The sequence below is a fragment of the Pholis gunnellus genome, assembly GCF_910591455.1.
Source record: "Pholis gunnellus genome assembly, chromosome: 17".
Lineage (NCBI taxonomy): Eukaryota > Metazoa > Chordata > Actinopteri > Perciformes > Pholidae > Pholis > Pholis gunnellus.
In genome coordinates this window covers 21,505,340-21,520,952 of record NC_136544.1, presented here as the reverse complement: position 1 = coordinate 21,520,952, position 15,613 = coordinate 21,505,340, and the positions used below count along the sequence as shown (strand labels likewise).

Sequence of the window (15,613 nt, the reverse complement as noted above, 5' to 3'; positions counted from 1 at the left end):
TCCACTAAATATACTTCAAGAGTCAAAGTAAAAGTACTCACTTTCACAGTGATCTGGTCTTCTAGAACATTGTGTTTTTTGTAGTATTTTAATGAAGTACTCTGAAGCATCAACACATACAATAAAAGCAGAAAACGTCTCGATGGAGAAACAACAGAAACAACAGAAAGTCATAGAAAAGATTTTATTGACCAACAGAATGAAACTCATCACACGAGGTCAGTCTGAGCTCCTCAGATCCAACATTTAAACTCTGATCCCAGATCAGTTGAGACGCCCTGAAGGCACCATGTGACCGACCTCAGAGACCAACACGGTGCCTTTCAAAATAAAAGAGGCGTCAGTCACAGCGACGGTGACGTCTTTAGAGGCACTTCTTAGTCTGAAGCCGCGGGTTCATCACGCTCAGAGGAGTCGACGAGAGAAGTGACTGGAGCTGAACATCACCTTCATGTCCCTCTATCAACGCAAATCTCTTGATCTCAGCAGCTGGAGGATTCGTTGTGTTCCAGCTCCAGTCACAGCTGATCTCTAACAGGAACTGATTCGTGTCTGGTCCTCCAAGCAGCATGAAGAAGAAACCTCTTCTTCTTCTTCTCTGACACCAACTGAACGCTCAGCTGTTACCAAACATCCTGATTAACCAACGCTAACGAACTCTGACACAGAAAAAAAAAAAAGCAGCAGTGCATTCTGGGGAATGAAGTGCCCTCTGCTGCAGCATTTTGGCACAAAAACAGGCAGAAGATGAGAACGTTGTGCAGCTTCCGTTTCTTTAAGGCTGTTAAATCATCCAAACATTTAAAGACTCGGGACTCTAGTTTCACACTAACGAGCTAATTAACGCTAACGAGGCGTTAAGATGAACCGCTTCAGTTACACATATTTATGTGTTTAAAGTCTCATTTAGGCACAACGAACACAAACGCATGTATTATTATTATTATTGTGGTTGTTATTGTGAGCTCGTCTCTTCTTCTGTGGTGGTTTAAGTGAGTCGTCACTACGCTGACGAGTATCTCACGATGTGATCGGGCCGCTGTGGGCCACTTTACGCCTGTGAGACAAGAGGCCCGAGTTCATTCTGCATCGAAGCGTCGAGAGGAAAATGAGTCTGAGTCCTGGTCCCAGTAGCTGCTGCTGGGTCCTGGTCCCAGTAGCTGCTGCTGGGTCCTGGTCCCAGTAGCTGCTGCTGGGTCCTGGTCCCAGTGAAACAGGCTGAACTACAGGAAGTAGGTCTACAGTTAAATATTCCCATCACTTCTTTAAAGCCCTCCACCAGTCCCCTCACCAGTCTGGTTACTGGTTATAATCTCACTACAGACACACAAACGGATGGAAAGCACAGTGGTGACAGGGTCTCCGGTTCCCCCCCCCCCCCACTAAACTAGAAAGGAAGCAGCAGTGTGTCGGTGAGTGGGAGGAGTCACCGGCTGGAGGGGGCGGAGCCTGCTGAAGGGGCCGGAGGTCACCGAGACGAGCTCCTCTCTTTGCTGACGCAGTCGTCTCGACCGCTGACGTCTCCGTTGGCCGTCGCCGCGCAGGTCCGTCTCTTCTTCCTGCGGTGGGACACGGCGTCCTCAGAGCCCGACGCCGCCTGATGATGGGGGGGGGGGGGGGGGGGGGGGCACAGAGTGTTCAGAGTGTTCAGATGGGACATGTGTGGTGTTACAACATGTGTGTTATGTTACGAGTTCGTCACGTGTCGGCACCTGTTGGCAGCTTCAGAACAACACGTGACCCTGACAGGGAGGGTTTAAATATATAAGTGCTGCTAACGTTAGCGCTCCTCCTGTTGGTTAGCCGTTAGCGGTGCTGCTAACGTTACTAGCTCTCCTCTGATTGGTTGTTTACAATGAAACATGATCAGAGATCAGAAACATGTTCCACTGAGTCAGTGAAACTTTATTTACACTCTGAAGGTTAACGGAGATTCAGTCGTCAACACCTTTATAATATAACCTTTAAAAATCATTTAAAGAAATACTCACTTTATTATTATTATTTAGACTGACGACTGACTTTAACCGAGACGCTGGAGGTTTGGTGTTATTAGTGTGTGTGTGTGTGTGTGTGTGTGTGTTACATACATCAGAGTCGGAGTCAGACGAGCTGGAGGATGACGATGATGAAGAGTCACTGGAGCTGTCGGACGCGATGCCCGTCGACTCCTGAAGGTCCACTTTGTCCGCCAGCACCGCCAAGTCGGGTTTCTCCTGCTTCAGGACCCTGAAACCAGCAACGACCCGTCAGTGTTCATTTAAATACACGCGCCATGTTTTCTTTACACAAATCTCCAAAACGTCACCGTTCATCAGCCACAAGCTGTGAAAACCGTCATTATCTCCAGCTTGATCATCTTTCCCACAGTCCTTGAACACATCATGTGCTTACGTCAGAAAACTCAAACAAAAAGAAGCTTAAAGTTGTGATATTTAATAAAACATTTTATTCTTCATGTTCTCATCATACATGTCTCCTCTAATAAAGAGTTCACTTTAACATGATGGTGTAAAAACATTAAAGTGTTAAACTATGACGTCATGATGGATTCATCTGAGACCAACCGTCATGTGACCACAAGAGAGGAGAGGAGAGGAGGAGAGGAGGAGAGGAGAGAGAGGAGGAGGAGAGGAGGAGAGGAGGAGAGAGGGGAGGAGAGGAGAGAGAGGAGGAGAGGAGGAGAGGAGGAGAGGAGAGGAGGAGAGGAGGAGAGGAGAGAGAGGAGGAGAGGAGAGAGAGGAGGAGGAGAGGAGGAGAGGAGGAGAGGAGGAGAGGAGGAGAGGAGGAGAGAGAAGAGGCTGAATCATGTAGTAGTTTAATAGTTTAATATTAACATTTATTTATTTATTTATTCATTAAACTTGTGTTTAATGAATTTCGTTCCAAGAAATATATTTGTCAAATATAATAATTAATGTTTTCATCGTCACTTAAAAGTTCAAAACTATTTTACAGAAACTATTTCCTTCAGGAAGCAGAGAATGAAACGTAAACTAGCTGCTGATGAAGAAGAGCAACGTTAATCTTTGTGGATTAAAGTTAGAACAAAGTTACATTGTTTCAGTATTTGAGAGACTTGCAGATGTCCTGGGACCCGTCTAATCTCTGGTTTCTTACCGGTACCACTTCCTGGAGAGTTTGGGTCGCCCGCGGACCGTTTTGTGCCACACGATGGGGAAGTTGGTCGTGCTGGCGAAGTTCTGAGTGACGGCGATCGTGGTGTCCATGTTGAGGACGACGTGCCACCAGCCGCCTGCAGACACACAGCTAGTGACCGTTAACAACAGGAAGGGAACACACACCGAACACACACCGAACACACACCGAACACACACCGAACACACACCAAACACGCAACCAAACACGCAACCAAACTCAACCAAACACGCAACCAAACTCAACCAAACACGCAACCAAACTCAACCAAACTCAACCAAACACGCAACCAAACTCAACCAAACTCAACCAAACACGCAACCAAACTCAACCAAACACGCAACCAAACACGCAACCAAACTCAACCAAACACGCAACCAAACACGCAACCAAACACGCAACCAAACACGCAACCAAACTCAACCAAACACGCAACCAAACTCAACCAAACACGCAACCAAACACGCAACCAAACACGCAACCAAACACGCAACCAAACTCAACCAAACACGCAATGCGCTTTGCTTCGTTTGTCGTCTAAAAGCTGCACCGTCCTCATGTTGAATCATTTTCAGTCCGTATTTAGGGTTTGTGTTTAACATGTTAAAACATAACGTAAATAAAACAATGTTACAACGATAAAGTCCTGGACTGTAAAATCTTTTTAAAAAAAGACAGAAAAATACCACAAAAAAGACTTTTATACATAAAACGTGGTAGAAACGGTGTGAAACACGTTCAGAAGCAGAAGGTAGATCATATTTAAAGTATGAAATGTCTAATGAGAGGAGATCCAGATGAAAATATTTGGTTTATTTACATCTGGGATAAAAAGTAAACAGTATAAATGTGGTGAAAAGTGATGAGAAGTCACTTAATGTCTGAATATCACACTTTAAACTTTCTACACATTCAACGTTTTTTATAGCACCGTTAAACGTCACGCTGCTTTGCCTGCTAGCAAATATCACAACACAAATATGTGCGTACTGTTTGTATGTGTTTTGTTGTCAGTTTAAAATCAAACTACACACAACAGCCGGTCTGTCATGCATTGAAGAGACGCCTCTCAGTCAGACAGGTGACGTCTAAACCCAGGAGGTGAATCTGGGTTCTGTTGACACAGCCTCTCCCGCCCTTCTTCACCTCATAGGACCAATAAGAACTAGAAAACAAAGTGTCCTCACTGACCAGGCACAAAGACGGTCTCCCCGGGTCTCTGGAGGATCTCCAGCGGCGTGAACTCTGGAGGCCAGTTGGGCTGCTGCGTTCTGGGGTAGACCACGTTGAACCAGGTGATAGCCTCGTCCTGCTGGTTGCCCCCGTCCTCTCTGGACACTTTGATGATCTCGCGTGGCGTGTTGGTGGGGAACAGACACCACCTCTTGTGTCCTTGAACCAGGGCGTTCCAGGCGCTGGTGCCCAGCGGGTCGATGTGGATGCCGGTGCCGGAGCGAGCCGGGCCCATTACAAACCACCTGTGAGGAGACCAGAGGACCAACCACCATGATGAGGAGAACATCCTCTGTTCTTCTCCTGAAAAAACTCTGAGCTAGAGGTGTAACGGACCGTTTACCGTTAACATCAGAGTAAATAAAGTTTCACTGACTCAGTAGAACTTGTGTTTCTAGTCTCTGATCTCTGATCATGTTTCATTGTAAACAACCAATCAGAGGAGAGCTAGTAACGTTAGCAGCACCGCTAACGGCTAACCAACGAGGTTCACTTCAGTGACATCATGATGCCTTCAGGCTCTGCTCAGTGAACACGAGTACTGGCTGAAGCTACATTATAACGTCATCATGATGTGTTCACAACTTTGTAGATGTTTTCACATGAATATAAAACAGATATTAGAGATGAATTATGATCTGTAAGCAGTAAAGTTGACTAAACAGACAAACCAACCTGTAGGGAGGTCTGCGCTTCTCTCCTGCAAACTGGAACAAGTCGTCCCTGAAGAAGACCGGTACCTGGTAGTCCTCCAGCAGCTTCCTGCGTTTGGCGTGTTCACCGTAGCTGCTGTCGAAGATGTAGAGCGGGCTGTCGTCCCTGGTGGTCTCCAGGTACTCCAGGTAGTACTTCATCTTCATCTTCACCGAGTAGCCGTCGTTGTCCTCGCCGCACTTGAACTTCTGGTTGCGGTACTTGCGTTTGAGGCGCTCCAGGTTCCACTTCTCGCGGGCGGGCCAGCTCTCCTGGCAGCTCTGCAGAACCACAGGTCTGTAGGGTCGCTCGAACCGCCGGATGAACTCATCGGGACTGAGGTGGAGGGCGTCCACGCGCTCTACGTTGTCCTGAAAACACAGCACATAAACGGGTCCAGAATCAGACACTCTTCTGTCCATCTGGATAACAACAGTCTCTCCTATAGGACACTTCATATATGAGCCAGAACATGTTCTGTAAACATCTGATTATGGTTAGATGGGAGTCATAGCTTCAGCACATCTGTACGTGTAGTTAGAGTTCTGACAGCTGGTCCCACTGACACACATTCAAACCACAATGTTTGATCTCACTGCATTTACAGGATATTACAAATCATGCATTGTTTTATATCAGCCTGTTAATCTAGAGCCTTGCCTTCAACAGTGTACTTTGTACTACTTTCCCATTTTAAACTTTACAAAGTTTAAGAGAAAGAGAGAGAGACAGAAAGAGAGAGAGAGACAGAGTTGATAATGTCACGTGACGTGTCGGTGTCTACGTGACCAGCTGCACTCCTGCTGTTAGCTGCGGCAGGCTAGCTCATGTTAGCTTTAGCTCTGCTACATTGTTTTACCTTCACGCTGCGGTGCGACACGTCGAAAGACTCGTGATAGTCGTGTTTTATCCAGTCTAGCGAGTCCTTCAGTTCGGGTCTGGCGCTCCGTTTCGCCTCTTTAATCCTCTTCTTACTTTTATGGTTCATTTCTCCTCTGTTATGTTAAGTATAAAGCTATAAGCTAGCTAGCTATCGAGCCAACTGCTAACTGTAGAAACACATTCAACAAGCCGGATAACTGCACTGTTCAGACAGTCTCTCCTTGTTTATTAGACCCACAAGTCGGTTAATGTGTCAAACACACGTCCTTGTTGGATCTTTACCAACTAATGACACTTTTAAAAAAACCTCCCCGGTCGACACACACATTGATAAATTCCTAGCAAGAGAAGGTAGCTAGCATGCAACAACAATGCTTAGGCAACTGATGGACATGTGTAGCGCCCGCCCTTTTTTGCCGGAAACTAAAGCTCATTGGCTAAAGCGCCCTCGAGAGCAGAACGTTTATTGGATAGGATATAGATTGAGCCTTCCCGCTTCTATCTTTGACTAACTAATATTTTAAGAAAATATGACCCAGTGGTTTTGTTTTGTGTTTTGTTTATTATTTATTTTCTTTATTTTGTATTTTATTTTGTATTTTATTTTGTATTTTATATACTAAACAATAAGTACTAGACATCCTGATCCACACTCCAGACCAGCTGGTGGCGGAAATGCACCAATTCATTCTTTGTCAACCACCAATAAACCTCAAAGAAGAAGAAGCGCCTTCCCGCCAGGCATTTACGTGATTTTGATTGGCTGTTAACGCGTCTTCTTCTTCCTTGCGTTACAGTCGACACGGAAGTCGGTGTTAGGATATCTGCTAGTGATATAATATCAACCATTATAATGGACCATAGTGGAGCAGAAACACCTAGCATAGCATACAAAGTGTTCACGTTTAAAGACAAGAAGACAACAACGCAGGAATCCCTTTCTGTCTCCATACCCGAGGTATATAGACTATATAAAATATATATTATTATACTTCAGATACAGCTGTTGGTTGCAGACATCTGTGTGAGACTGACTTCAACATGATATCTGTCAGATATATATCGATTAGTAATGAAGTTAGTTTAATATGTGAATATAAATAGTTTGCATCCTGTAGAAGAACGAGCAGAGTCTGTATGTGATGTATTAAAGTCCTCTTTAATTCGGCATACATCTAGTACCCTGATAGGCATTCATATAAATACATTATATATATATATATATATATATATATATATATATATAATCAGTATCCTGTGACTGTGAAGAGTTGTGACTCGTGTGATGCTCTCAGGTTCTGGATCCACATTATGGGATGTATGTGTGGCCCTGTGCTGTGGTGCTGGCTCAGTATCTATGGAAACACAGAGAGGAGCTGAGAGACAAGACAGTGCTGGAGGTGATAAGAACTATTATTATCATGTATAAATATATATAAAACTATGAAATACTCATTGTTGATTTCATAGTTTGGGATCTGAGCGGCCATCTTTAAATCTCTCTCTCTCTCTCCCCCTCCCTCCCTCCCTCTCTCTCTCTCCCCCTCTCTCTCCCTCCCTCCCCCTCTCTCTCTCTCCCTCCCCCTCTCTCTCTCTCTCTCCCCCTCTCCCCCTCAGCTCGGTGCAGGTGTGAGTCTACCGGGTGTGGTGGCCTCCAGGTGTGGGGCGAAGGTGTTCCTGTCTGACGGCGCTGAGGCTCCTCTGTGTCTGGAGAACTGCAGACGCAGCTGTGAGGCCAACGGTCTCCGTGAGGTGGGCGTGTCCTCCCTCACCTGGGGGGAGGTCTCACCTGAGCTGCTCCTGCTGCCCCGGCTGGACGTCGTCCTGGGATCGGACGTGTTCTACGAGCCACAGGGTCGGTTTCTCTAACGTCCCGGTGACTAAACGTCCTCGCAGTGGTCCAGTCTTCATCGTTGACCTCGGTGACCTGTGGTTCTGTTCCTTTAGATTTTGAAGACGTCCTCCTGACTGTTGCTTTCCTGCTGAGGAGAAACCCCAGAGCTCAGTTCTGGACCACATACCAGGAGAGGAGGTACGCTCAAAGTACACATCTAGAGGTACTTGTACTCCACTCGAGGCTTTGCTCCTCACAGTAGATTCAAAGTTATTTAAATTGTTTTAACCTTCCTCCTCCTCCTCTTCCTCTTGTCTCAGTGCTGATTGGTCGATTGAAGCTCTGCTCCACAGGTGGGGTCTGAAGTGTGTTGACGTTGGTCTGGACTCATTCGATGCAGATGAAGCTGAGCTGGCCGGATCCACTCTACCAGGAAACCACAGCGTCCTCATGATGATCGTCTCCGTGAGGACGGAGGACACGTCATGTGACACGTGATCCTCAGCGTCCATGTTTGAAAACATGCACGAAGAAGAAGAGGAGGAGGACAGAGGAGAGGACAGAGGAGAGGACACAGGAGAGGACAGAGGAGAGGACACAGGAGAGGACAGAGGAGAGGACAGAGGAGAGGACAGAGGAGGAGGACAGAGGAGATAAAGGAGAGGACAGAGGAGAGGACAGAGGAGAGGACACAGGAGAGGACAGAGGAGAGGACAGAGGAGAGGACAGAGGAGATAAAGGAGAGGACAGAGGAGAGGACAGAGGAGAGGACACAGGAGAGGACAGAGGAGAGGACAGAGGAGATAAAGGAGAGGACAGAGGAGAGGACAGAGGAGAGGACACAGGAGAGGACAGAGGAGCATATTTTAAACCATCGTCTCTTTGACAGATTTGGAATTTCAGGAATTATTTTTTTGTTTCAGATCTTTGTTTTAAAGACTTTATGCAAGAAAATATCAAAAATAAAGGAAATTGTTGTGAATGTCAGCGTTCCTGATTCCTTCTTGATACGTTTACTTTATCACAATAAAGAGAAACATGTTTTAGTGCTCTTCTGTAATGAAATATGATTTATGTGAACACTCATTATAACCTCAAAGATGAAAGTTCTTTATTGATGTGATGCTCATTGTTGTTTAAAGTCAGTGAGTTATGAAATGTTTCATATTTCATGGTTTATACCTGTGACCACCAGAGGGCAGCATCACATGAAACATCTGTTCATCTGCACACAGCAGCACAACGTCCCGTCAGAGGAGATCAGACGCATCAAGAGCACCAAATACAAGTACTCTGTTACATTTAACAGCAAGTATCAGCACAGAAGTATTACCAACGGAACACACGTTGAAGTGTCAAAGGTTCTCCTCATGAAGAACCTTTAACACGATATCATCTCAGAGGTGATCGTTGTACTTTGTGTACTTGATAACAATGGTCCTTATTTATATGTCCAACCTCAATCTGAAGCAACAGAAACAGAGAAAGTCAAATAAATGGAGTGAAGTAAAAAGAAGTAGAACTTCGTATAACGTGGAAATACTCCCAACATTTTGATCACGATGTTTCTAAAGACTCAGAGAAACGTTTCATCTTCAGAGGAACGTGAAGACGAGCTGGAACATCACAGCGAAGCAACGAGGACGAGGAAGTCTTGAACCTGGAGTCAGTGTAGCAGCACAGCCACGGCCTGTTGATGGACCTTTGTTCACGGTGAACGTTCACATGAGGCGAGCTGACGTCAGCGTCCTAAACGTCCTGAATCCACATCAGAGGTTTATGGTGAACCAGGTCAGAGTTTGGTCCTGATACCTCCAGCAGTGAGTCACCACCAGGGCCCGTCCGGTCCGGCTCCACTAGAAGATCCAGTGGTGGTTTCCAGGACCAGGAAGAGGAAACAAAACCCACCAACAAGAAAACACAACGTTGGGTCGACGTACGTTCAGTTTCCTCCACAGAAGATCATTGTTAGTGTCGCTGGAGTTTTAATGTGACGTCATCACACCGACTGAGTTTACTGCTCACGCTGCTGAGTCAGCGTCTCCAGGAACACTTTTTAATAATGTTCATAATGTTCATAATGTTCATAATATTCATTAGATTGTTTTTATGTTTGACCTCCAGGTCGTCATTATAAATGAGAAACTGGTTCAATAATAATAATAATAATAATAATAATTCAGTTTTATATATTAAAACTGAACACGGGCTCACACACACACACACACACACACACACACACACACACACACACACACACACACACACACACACACACACACACACACACAGCTGACGTGTTTAGTCCTGTTTTATGAACCTGACTTCTTTCTTTCTAAAGAAGACAAACTTTATTTTGTAAGCCAACAGGAAGTTAGCCCCCCCCCCCCCCCCCCCCCCCGGTTCCCACGGCAACAAGCCACTGGGTTGTTCCCTCTGAGTCTGGGATGGTGCAGGATGTGTGCAGCTAATCGATGAGGTGCTGCCCTCTGGTGGTCACAGAGGAACACGGTCACTAACAACCGTCTATAAAAGTTTATAAAAGAATAATACATTTATTAGTTGATTTAATTATTTCTATTATTATTTATGCATTTCTAAATATATATTTATTGCATATAAATGACTCTATATTTCACTATTTACTCATTCTTATATATTATTTATTCTTTCATTTTTCTGTATTCTTTAAAACAACTTGTTTGAGTTCAGAGATCCATGAAATAAAATAAAAGAGTAAAAACACGAGACGCCTTTAAAAACGCAAACGTGTCTCTGGACCCTCATTGGACGGGACCCTCAGAGGACGGGACCCTCATTGGACGGGACCCTCAGAGGACGGGACCCTCATTGGACGGGACCCTCATTGGACGGGACCCTCATTGGACGGGACCCTCAGAGGACGGGACCCTCAGAGGACGGGACCCTCAGAGGACCACCCCCTCAGAGGACGGGACCCTCATTGGACGGGACCCTCATTGGACGGGACCCTCAGAGGACGGGACCCTCAGAGGACGGGACCCTCAGAGGACTTCAGGAGGAAGAGCCTCTGATTCAATCCATCGATCAGATAAGTGAGTCACAGCCGGTAATGAATCCCTGCAGGTTGATTTAATCCACTCCAGCTGTCTCCTCTCGTTTATTGCGCTCTTTGTCTTCTGTAATCCGTCCTCTGGAGGTTTGACCTTCTGTTTGAGACGTTAACGATGAGACGGTTACAGAAACAGGACGCAGCAGGTTTACACGGACCCACAATGATTATTAATCAGAACAAGAGTCGTTATGAATGAAAGATCCATAAAGATCTAAAACCTTTCACAGAAAACTAGAAGAAGAAACGTCACGTCTGCTGCTGCTTTTCCTTTGTTTTCTGTGAGAATAATATTAATAATATTAATATTAATATTAATATTAATATTAATAATAATTACTTTATTTATAGAGCACCTTCAAAAACAAAGTGTTTTAACAGACAAAGCAGCAAAAACAAGACAATAAAACAACAGAACGCTCAGTGAGCAGTGAGGAGTACTAGTATCAGTAGTAGTACTATTAGTAGTACTAGTAGTAGTAGTAGTAGAAGTACAACCTCTAGCAGCTGAAACAAACGTTCTGTTTCTGTCCTTCTAGGTTTTAATGGAGTGGACATAATAATAGAAACACCAGTCAGACCTTGATGACGTCATGTTCATAACCTCGGAGCTCCTCATGAACACCTGTAACGTGCACGTGCAGTCTGTTGGTACTCACCTGTTGACCGGATGTCACCTGTAGCGCCGTGAACAGGTGGAGGATTAGCGAAGATCCGCGGGTTAGCATGCTAAGTGATGTTAGCATCACAGCTAACATCACCTGTGACCTCTAAGACCCGCCCCTTCACCGCCACACTGACAGCTGATTGGGCAGAAAGTTTCTGTCTTTGTCTAATATTTATTATTTTATTACTAAGAACATTCAATTATTTATTTATTTGTTTGTGGTTTCACTTTCATTTATTTGTCTCCTCTGTCTCCTCTTCTGTCTCCTCCTCTGTCTCCTCTTCTGTCTCTTCTGTCTCCTCTGTCTCCTCTTCTGTCTCCTCCTCTGTCTCCTCCTCTGTCTCATCTGTCTCCTCCTCTGTCTCCTCCTCTGTCTCCTCCTCTGTCTCCTCTGTCTCCTCCTCTGTCTCCTCCTCTGTCTCCTCCTCTGTCTCTTCCTCTGTCTCCTCTGTCTCCTCTTTCTCCTCCTCTGTCTCCTCTGTCTCCTCTTCTGTCTCCTCCTCTGTCTCCTCTGTCTCCTCTTCTGTCTCCTCCTCTGTCTCCTCCTCTGTCTCCTCCTCTGTCTCCTCCTCTGTCTCCTCTGTCTCCTCCTCTGTCTCCTCCTCTGTCTCCTCCTCTGTCTCTTCCTCTGTCTCCTCTGTCTCCTCTTTCTCCTCCTCTGTCTCCTCTGTCTCCTCTTCTGTCTCCTCCTCTGTCTCCTCCTCTGTCTCCTCCTCTGTCTCCTCTGTCTCCTCCTCTGTCTCCTCTGTCTCCTCTTCTGTCTCCTCCTCTGTCTCCTCCTCTGTCTCATCTGTCTCCTCCTCTGTCTCCTCCTCTGTCTCCTCTTCTGTCTCCTCTGTCTCCTCTGTCTCCTCCTCTGTCTCCTCCTCTGTCTCCTCCTCTGTCTCCTCTGTCTCCTCCTCTGTCTCCTCCTCTGTCTCCTCTGTCTCCTCCTCTGTCTCCTCTTCTGTCTCCTCCTCTGTCTCCTCCTCTGTCTCCTCCTCTGTCTCCTCCTCTGTCTCCTCTGTCTCCTCCTCTGTCTCCTCCTCTGTCTCCTCTGTCTCCTCCTCTGTCTCCTCTTCTGTCTCCTCCTCTGTCTCCTCCTCTGTCTCCTCTGTCTCCTCCTCTGTCTCCTCTTCTGTCTCCTCCTCTGTCTCCTCCTCTGTCTCCTCTGTCTCTTCCTCTGTCTCCTCTGTCTCCTCTGTCTCCTCCTCTGTCTCCTCTGTCTCCTCTTTCTCCTCCTCTTTCTCCTCCTCTGTCTCCTCCTCTGTCTCCTCTGTCTCCTCCTCTGTCTCCTCCTCTGTCTCCTCTGTCTCCTCCTCTGTCTCCTCCTCTGTCTCCTCCTCTGTCTCCTCCTCTGTCTCCTCCTCTGTCTCCTCCTCTGTCTCCTCTTCTGTCTCCTCCTCTGTCTCCTCTTCTGTCTCCTCCTCCATCATCCATCTCAATCTACACCTTACAATGCAAACTTTTCTTTCATTCTGCTTCTTCTCCTTCCAGTATCCATCGTCTCTTCCTGCAGCTTCCTCTTCCCTTCCTTCCTCTCCTTCCTCTCCTTCATCTTCCTCCTCCTCACTCTCTCCGTCTCTCTCCTCCTGTAGCCTCAGCGGTGAAGTCTCTTAATAATTTATAAGAATCTAAAATTCAATTGAAACACACACACGCACACACACGCACACACACACACACACACATGCAGACACACACGCACACACACACGCACACGCACACGCACACACACACACACACGCACACGCACACACACACGCACACGCACACACACACGCACACGCGCACGCACACTTTTATTAACAGTGACGAATCAGACCTCTCTCCTCCATCCCATAATCCCCTGCTGCCTCTTGCCGCTCCCTTGCCGATGGTTGCCGTGACAACCTCTCATCCTAGAACATGTCTCTCTCTCTCTCTCTCTCTCTCTCTCTCTCTCTCTCTCTCTCTCTCTCTCTCGATAGTGTAAAACACAGGAAGGTAGCGTCTCCGGTTAGGTGTCTTCTGGGTTTAAGTCTCCTCTGCTGAAGCTCGTGGTGTCTCACAGGAGACCGGTCCTCATGATCCCCAACAGCAGGAGCAGGGAGGTCTGAGTAGAGCTGGTCCTGAGGAAAACGGTTCTCATAAAGACCAGAACCAGAAAGGTACTGAGAAGGACAGAGGGGACAAGCAGGATGGACAGGTGGGATCCAAGAGGTGAGGGTGGAGGAGACAAGTGGGTTCCAGGAGGTGAGGGAGAGTACTGGGAGACAGGTGGAGACAGGTAGTGAGGTGGACATGGAGGGAGACGAGGAGCAGCTGAAGAGGAAACAGGAGGAGACAGTAGAAACTCACAGGCCAAAAAGGAGCTAAAGTGGAGGAATATTTCTCTCTCCAACTCTGTCAGATCACACGTGAGCAGGAAAGACAGACGAGGTTCCACAAAGCAGGAAGAACATAGTTCAGATAATAAGGAAAGAGTTGAACAATGATGGAGCGGCTTCTCTACTCGGGCTGGATTCCATCCGGCAGAGCAGGAGGATCCTGAGCAGGTGGGCGGAGAGACTGACGGAGGAAGAGGTGGAGATGGTCTTGGTTTTGGGCCGTCGCCATCTTGGTTTTGGTCCGTCGCCATCTTGGTTTTGGTCCGTCGCCATCTTGGTTTTGGGCCGTCGCCATCTTGGTTTTGGGCCGTCGCCATCTTGGTTTTGGGCCGTCGCCATCTTGGTTTTGGTCCGTCGCCATCTTGGTTTTTGGTCGTCAACATCTTGCTTTTCTGCCGTCGCCATCTTGGATTTTGGGCTGTCGCCGTAGGATAAAAATCATTGTTGAGATTAAACTGACTAAATTAAAGATAAACAACGTTACATGAGGACAGAAACATTGATCTACGCTGCGGCGGACCTGATCACTGGTCGCCCAGCATTACGTCACATCTGTTATTATACCTAACTGAGTACTTTCCTGTGGAAACAGAAGTTTATTTTGAAAAGATTATATTCATGTGAAGAGCAGATGTTGACACGTGTTGCTGGACTTTTTGTTCAGATATAAACATGTTTTATTTCTTCCTGTAACCCTGAGAATATGTATATATATATATATATATATATATATATATATATATATATATATATATATATATATATATATATATATATACACACAGGAGTAAGTGATGGCTGTAATTGTACCAACATATTAATTTAATGTCGCTGCAGTATTTCCAGCAGTAAACGTGTCACATGTAGAGACGTGAGTTCACAGTGATGGACGAGCAGACGGGGACGAGGTCGTATTTAACTGGATTTATTGGGATTTATTCCCTTCAAACACGATCAAATACTCCACATCAGTAGATCAACAGTGTTCTGGATTAATGCATCGTGTATATGCTTCAGAAGTTAAGGCATGCACAGGCACAAGAAGAGTCCGGTGTCGGGAGATAGCGATAATAATAATAATAAGAGGACGTAGTAACGAAGAGTCTACTCATGCTAACAGCCCCCCCACACACACACACACACCTTCCCGTTTATAAAAAGCGAGCAGGAAGCAGGTTAATACTGAGCGTTACAAACAGCAGGTTATCATGTAAATACAAAAAGAGATCCAGAGAATGGAAATATAAATATAAAAATACAAAGACCAGGTAATCAGCTGTCAAAGGAGCCAATAGAGAAGAAAAGAAAAGAGACGAATAACACAGAGAAGAAAGAACTAATATGAATAACACAGCATCTTTATACAGGATGTTCAGTAAACGTGTGAAGTTCTGCAGAAGATTTTCAGCACAAAAAGCTTCTCTTTACATCTTTAAGTCTCTCATGTTACATTCACCAGCACATTATACTGAATGTTATATATTAATATATAAATCCTCATATTCTCTGTTTCAGACATTTAAAAAGACTCAATAATCGTACTCCTGCATTAATACAGTAAATCATGAGATTCATTTTGACATTTTAACACCTTTTACGCCTGAAAACAGTATAATTAGTATTATAATTAGTATTATTGCCCCGATGTGTTACAGTGACGGGAACATTAAAGATTCAGTGTGCAAAACATACCGAGTCCGTCCACG

General features: G+C 45.7%; 2 protein-coding genes across 2 annotated transcripts; one reads left to right on the top strand and one right to left on the bottom strand.

Annotated features, from left to right (window-relative positions):
• Positions 1-170: 170 nt before the first annotated feature.
• On the bottom strand, positions 171-6,302 carry jmjd6 (jumonji domain containing 6, arginine demethylase and lysine hydroxylase). Its single transcript, XM_079177415.1, has 6 exons — positions 5,945-6,302; positions 5,068-5,456; positions 4,351-4,637; positions 3,121-3,256; positions 2,091-2,229; positions 171-1,597 (listed from the first exon to the last, which is right to left on the bottom strand). The coding sequence occupies exons 1-6, from the start codon at positions 6,071-6,073 to the stop codon at positions 1,469-1,471; spliced, it is 1,209 nt and encodes a 402-aa protein (XP_079033541.1). The 5' UTR covers positions 6,074-6,302; the 3' UTR covers positions 171-1,468.
• Positions 6,303-6,791: 489 nt separating this feature from the next.
• Positions 6,792-8,783, top strand: mettl23 (methyltransferase 23, arginine). The gene is made up of 5 exons (XM_079177188.1): positions 6,792-6,925; positions 7,263-7,367; positions 7,585-7,822; positions 7,915-7,999; positions 8,122-8,783. The coding sequence occupies exons 1-5, from the start codon at positions 6,821-6,823 to the stop codon at positions 8,297-8,299; spliced, it is 711 nt and encodes a 236-aa protein (XP_079033314.1). The 5' UTR covers positions 6,792-6,820; the 3' UTR covers positions 8,300-8,783.
• The last annotated feature ends 6,830 nt before the right edge of the window (positions 8,784-15,613 follow it).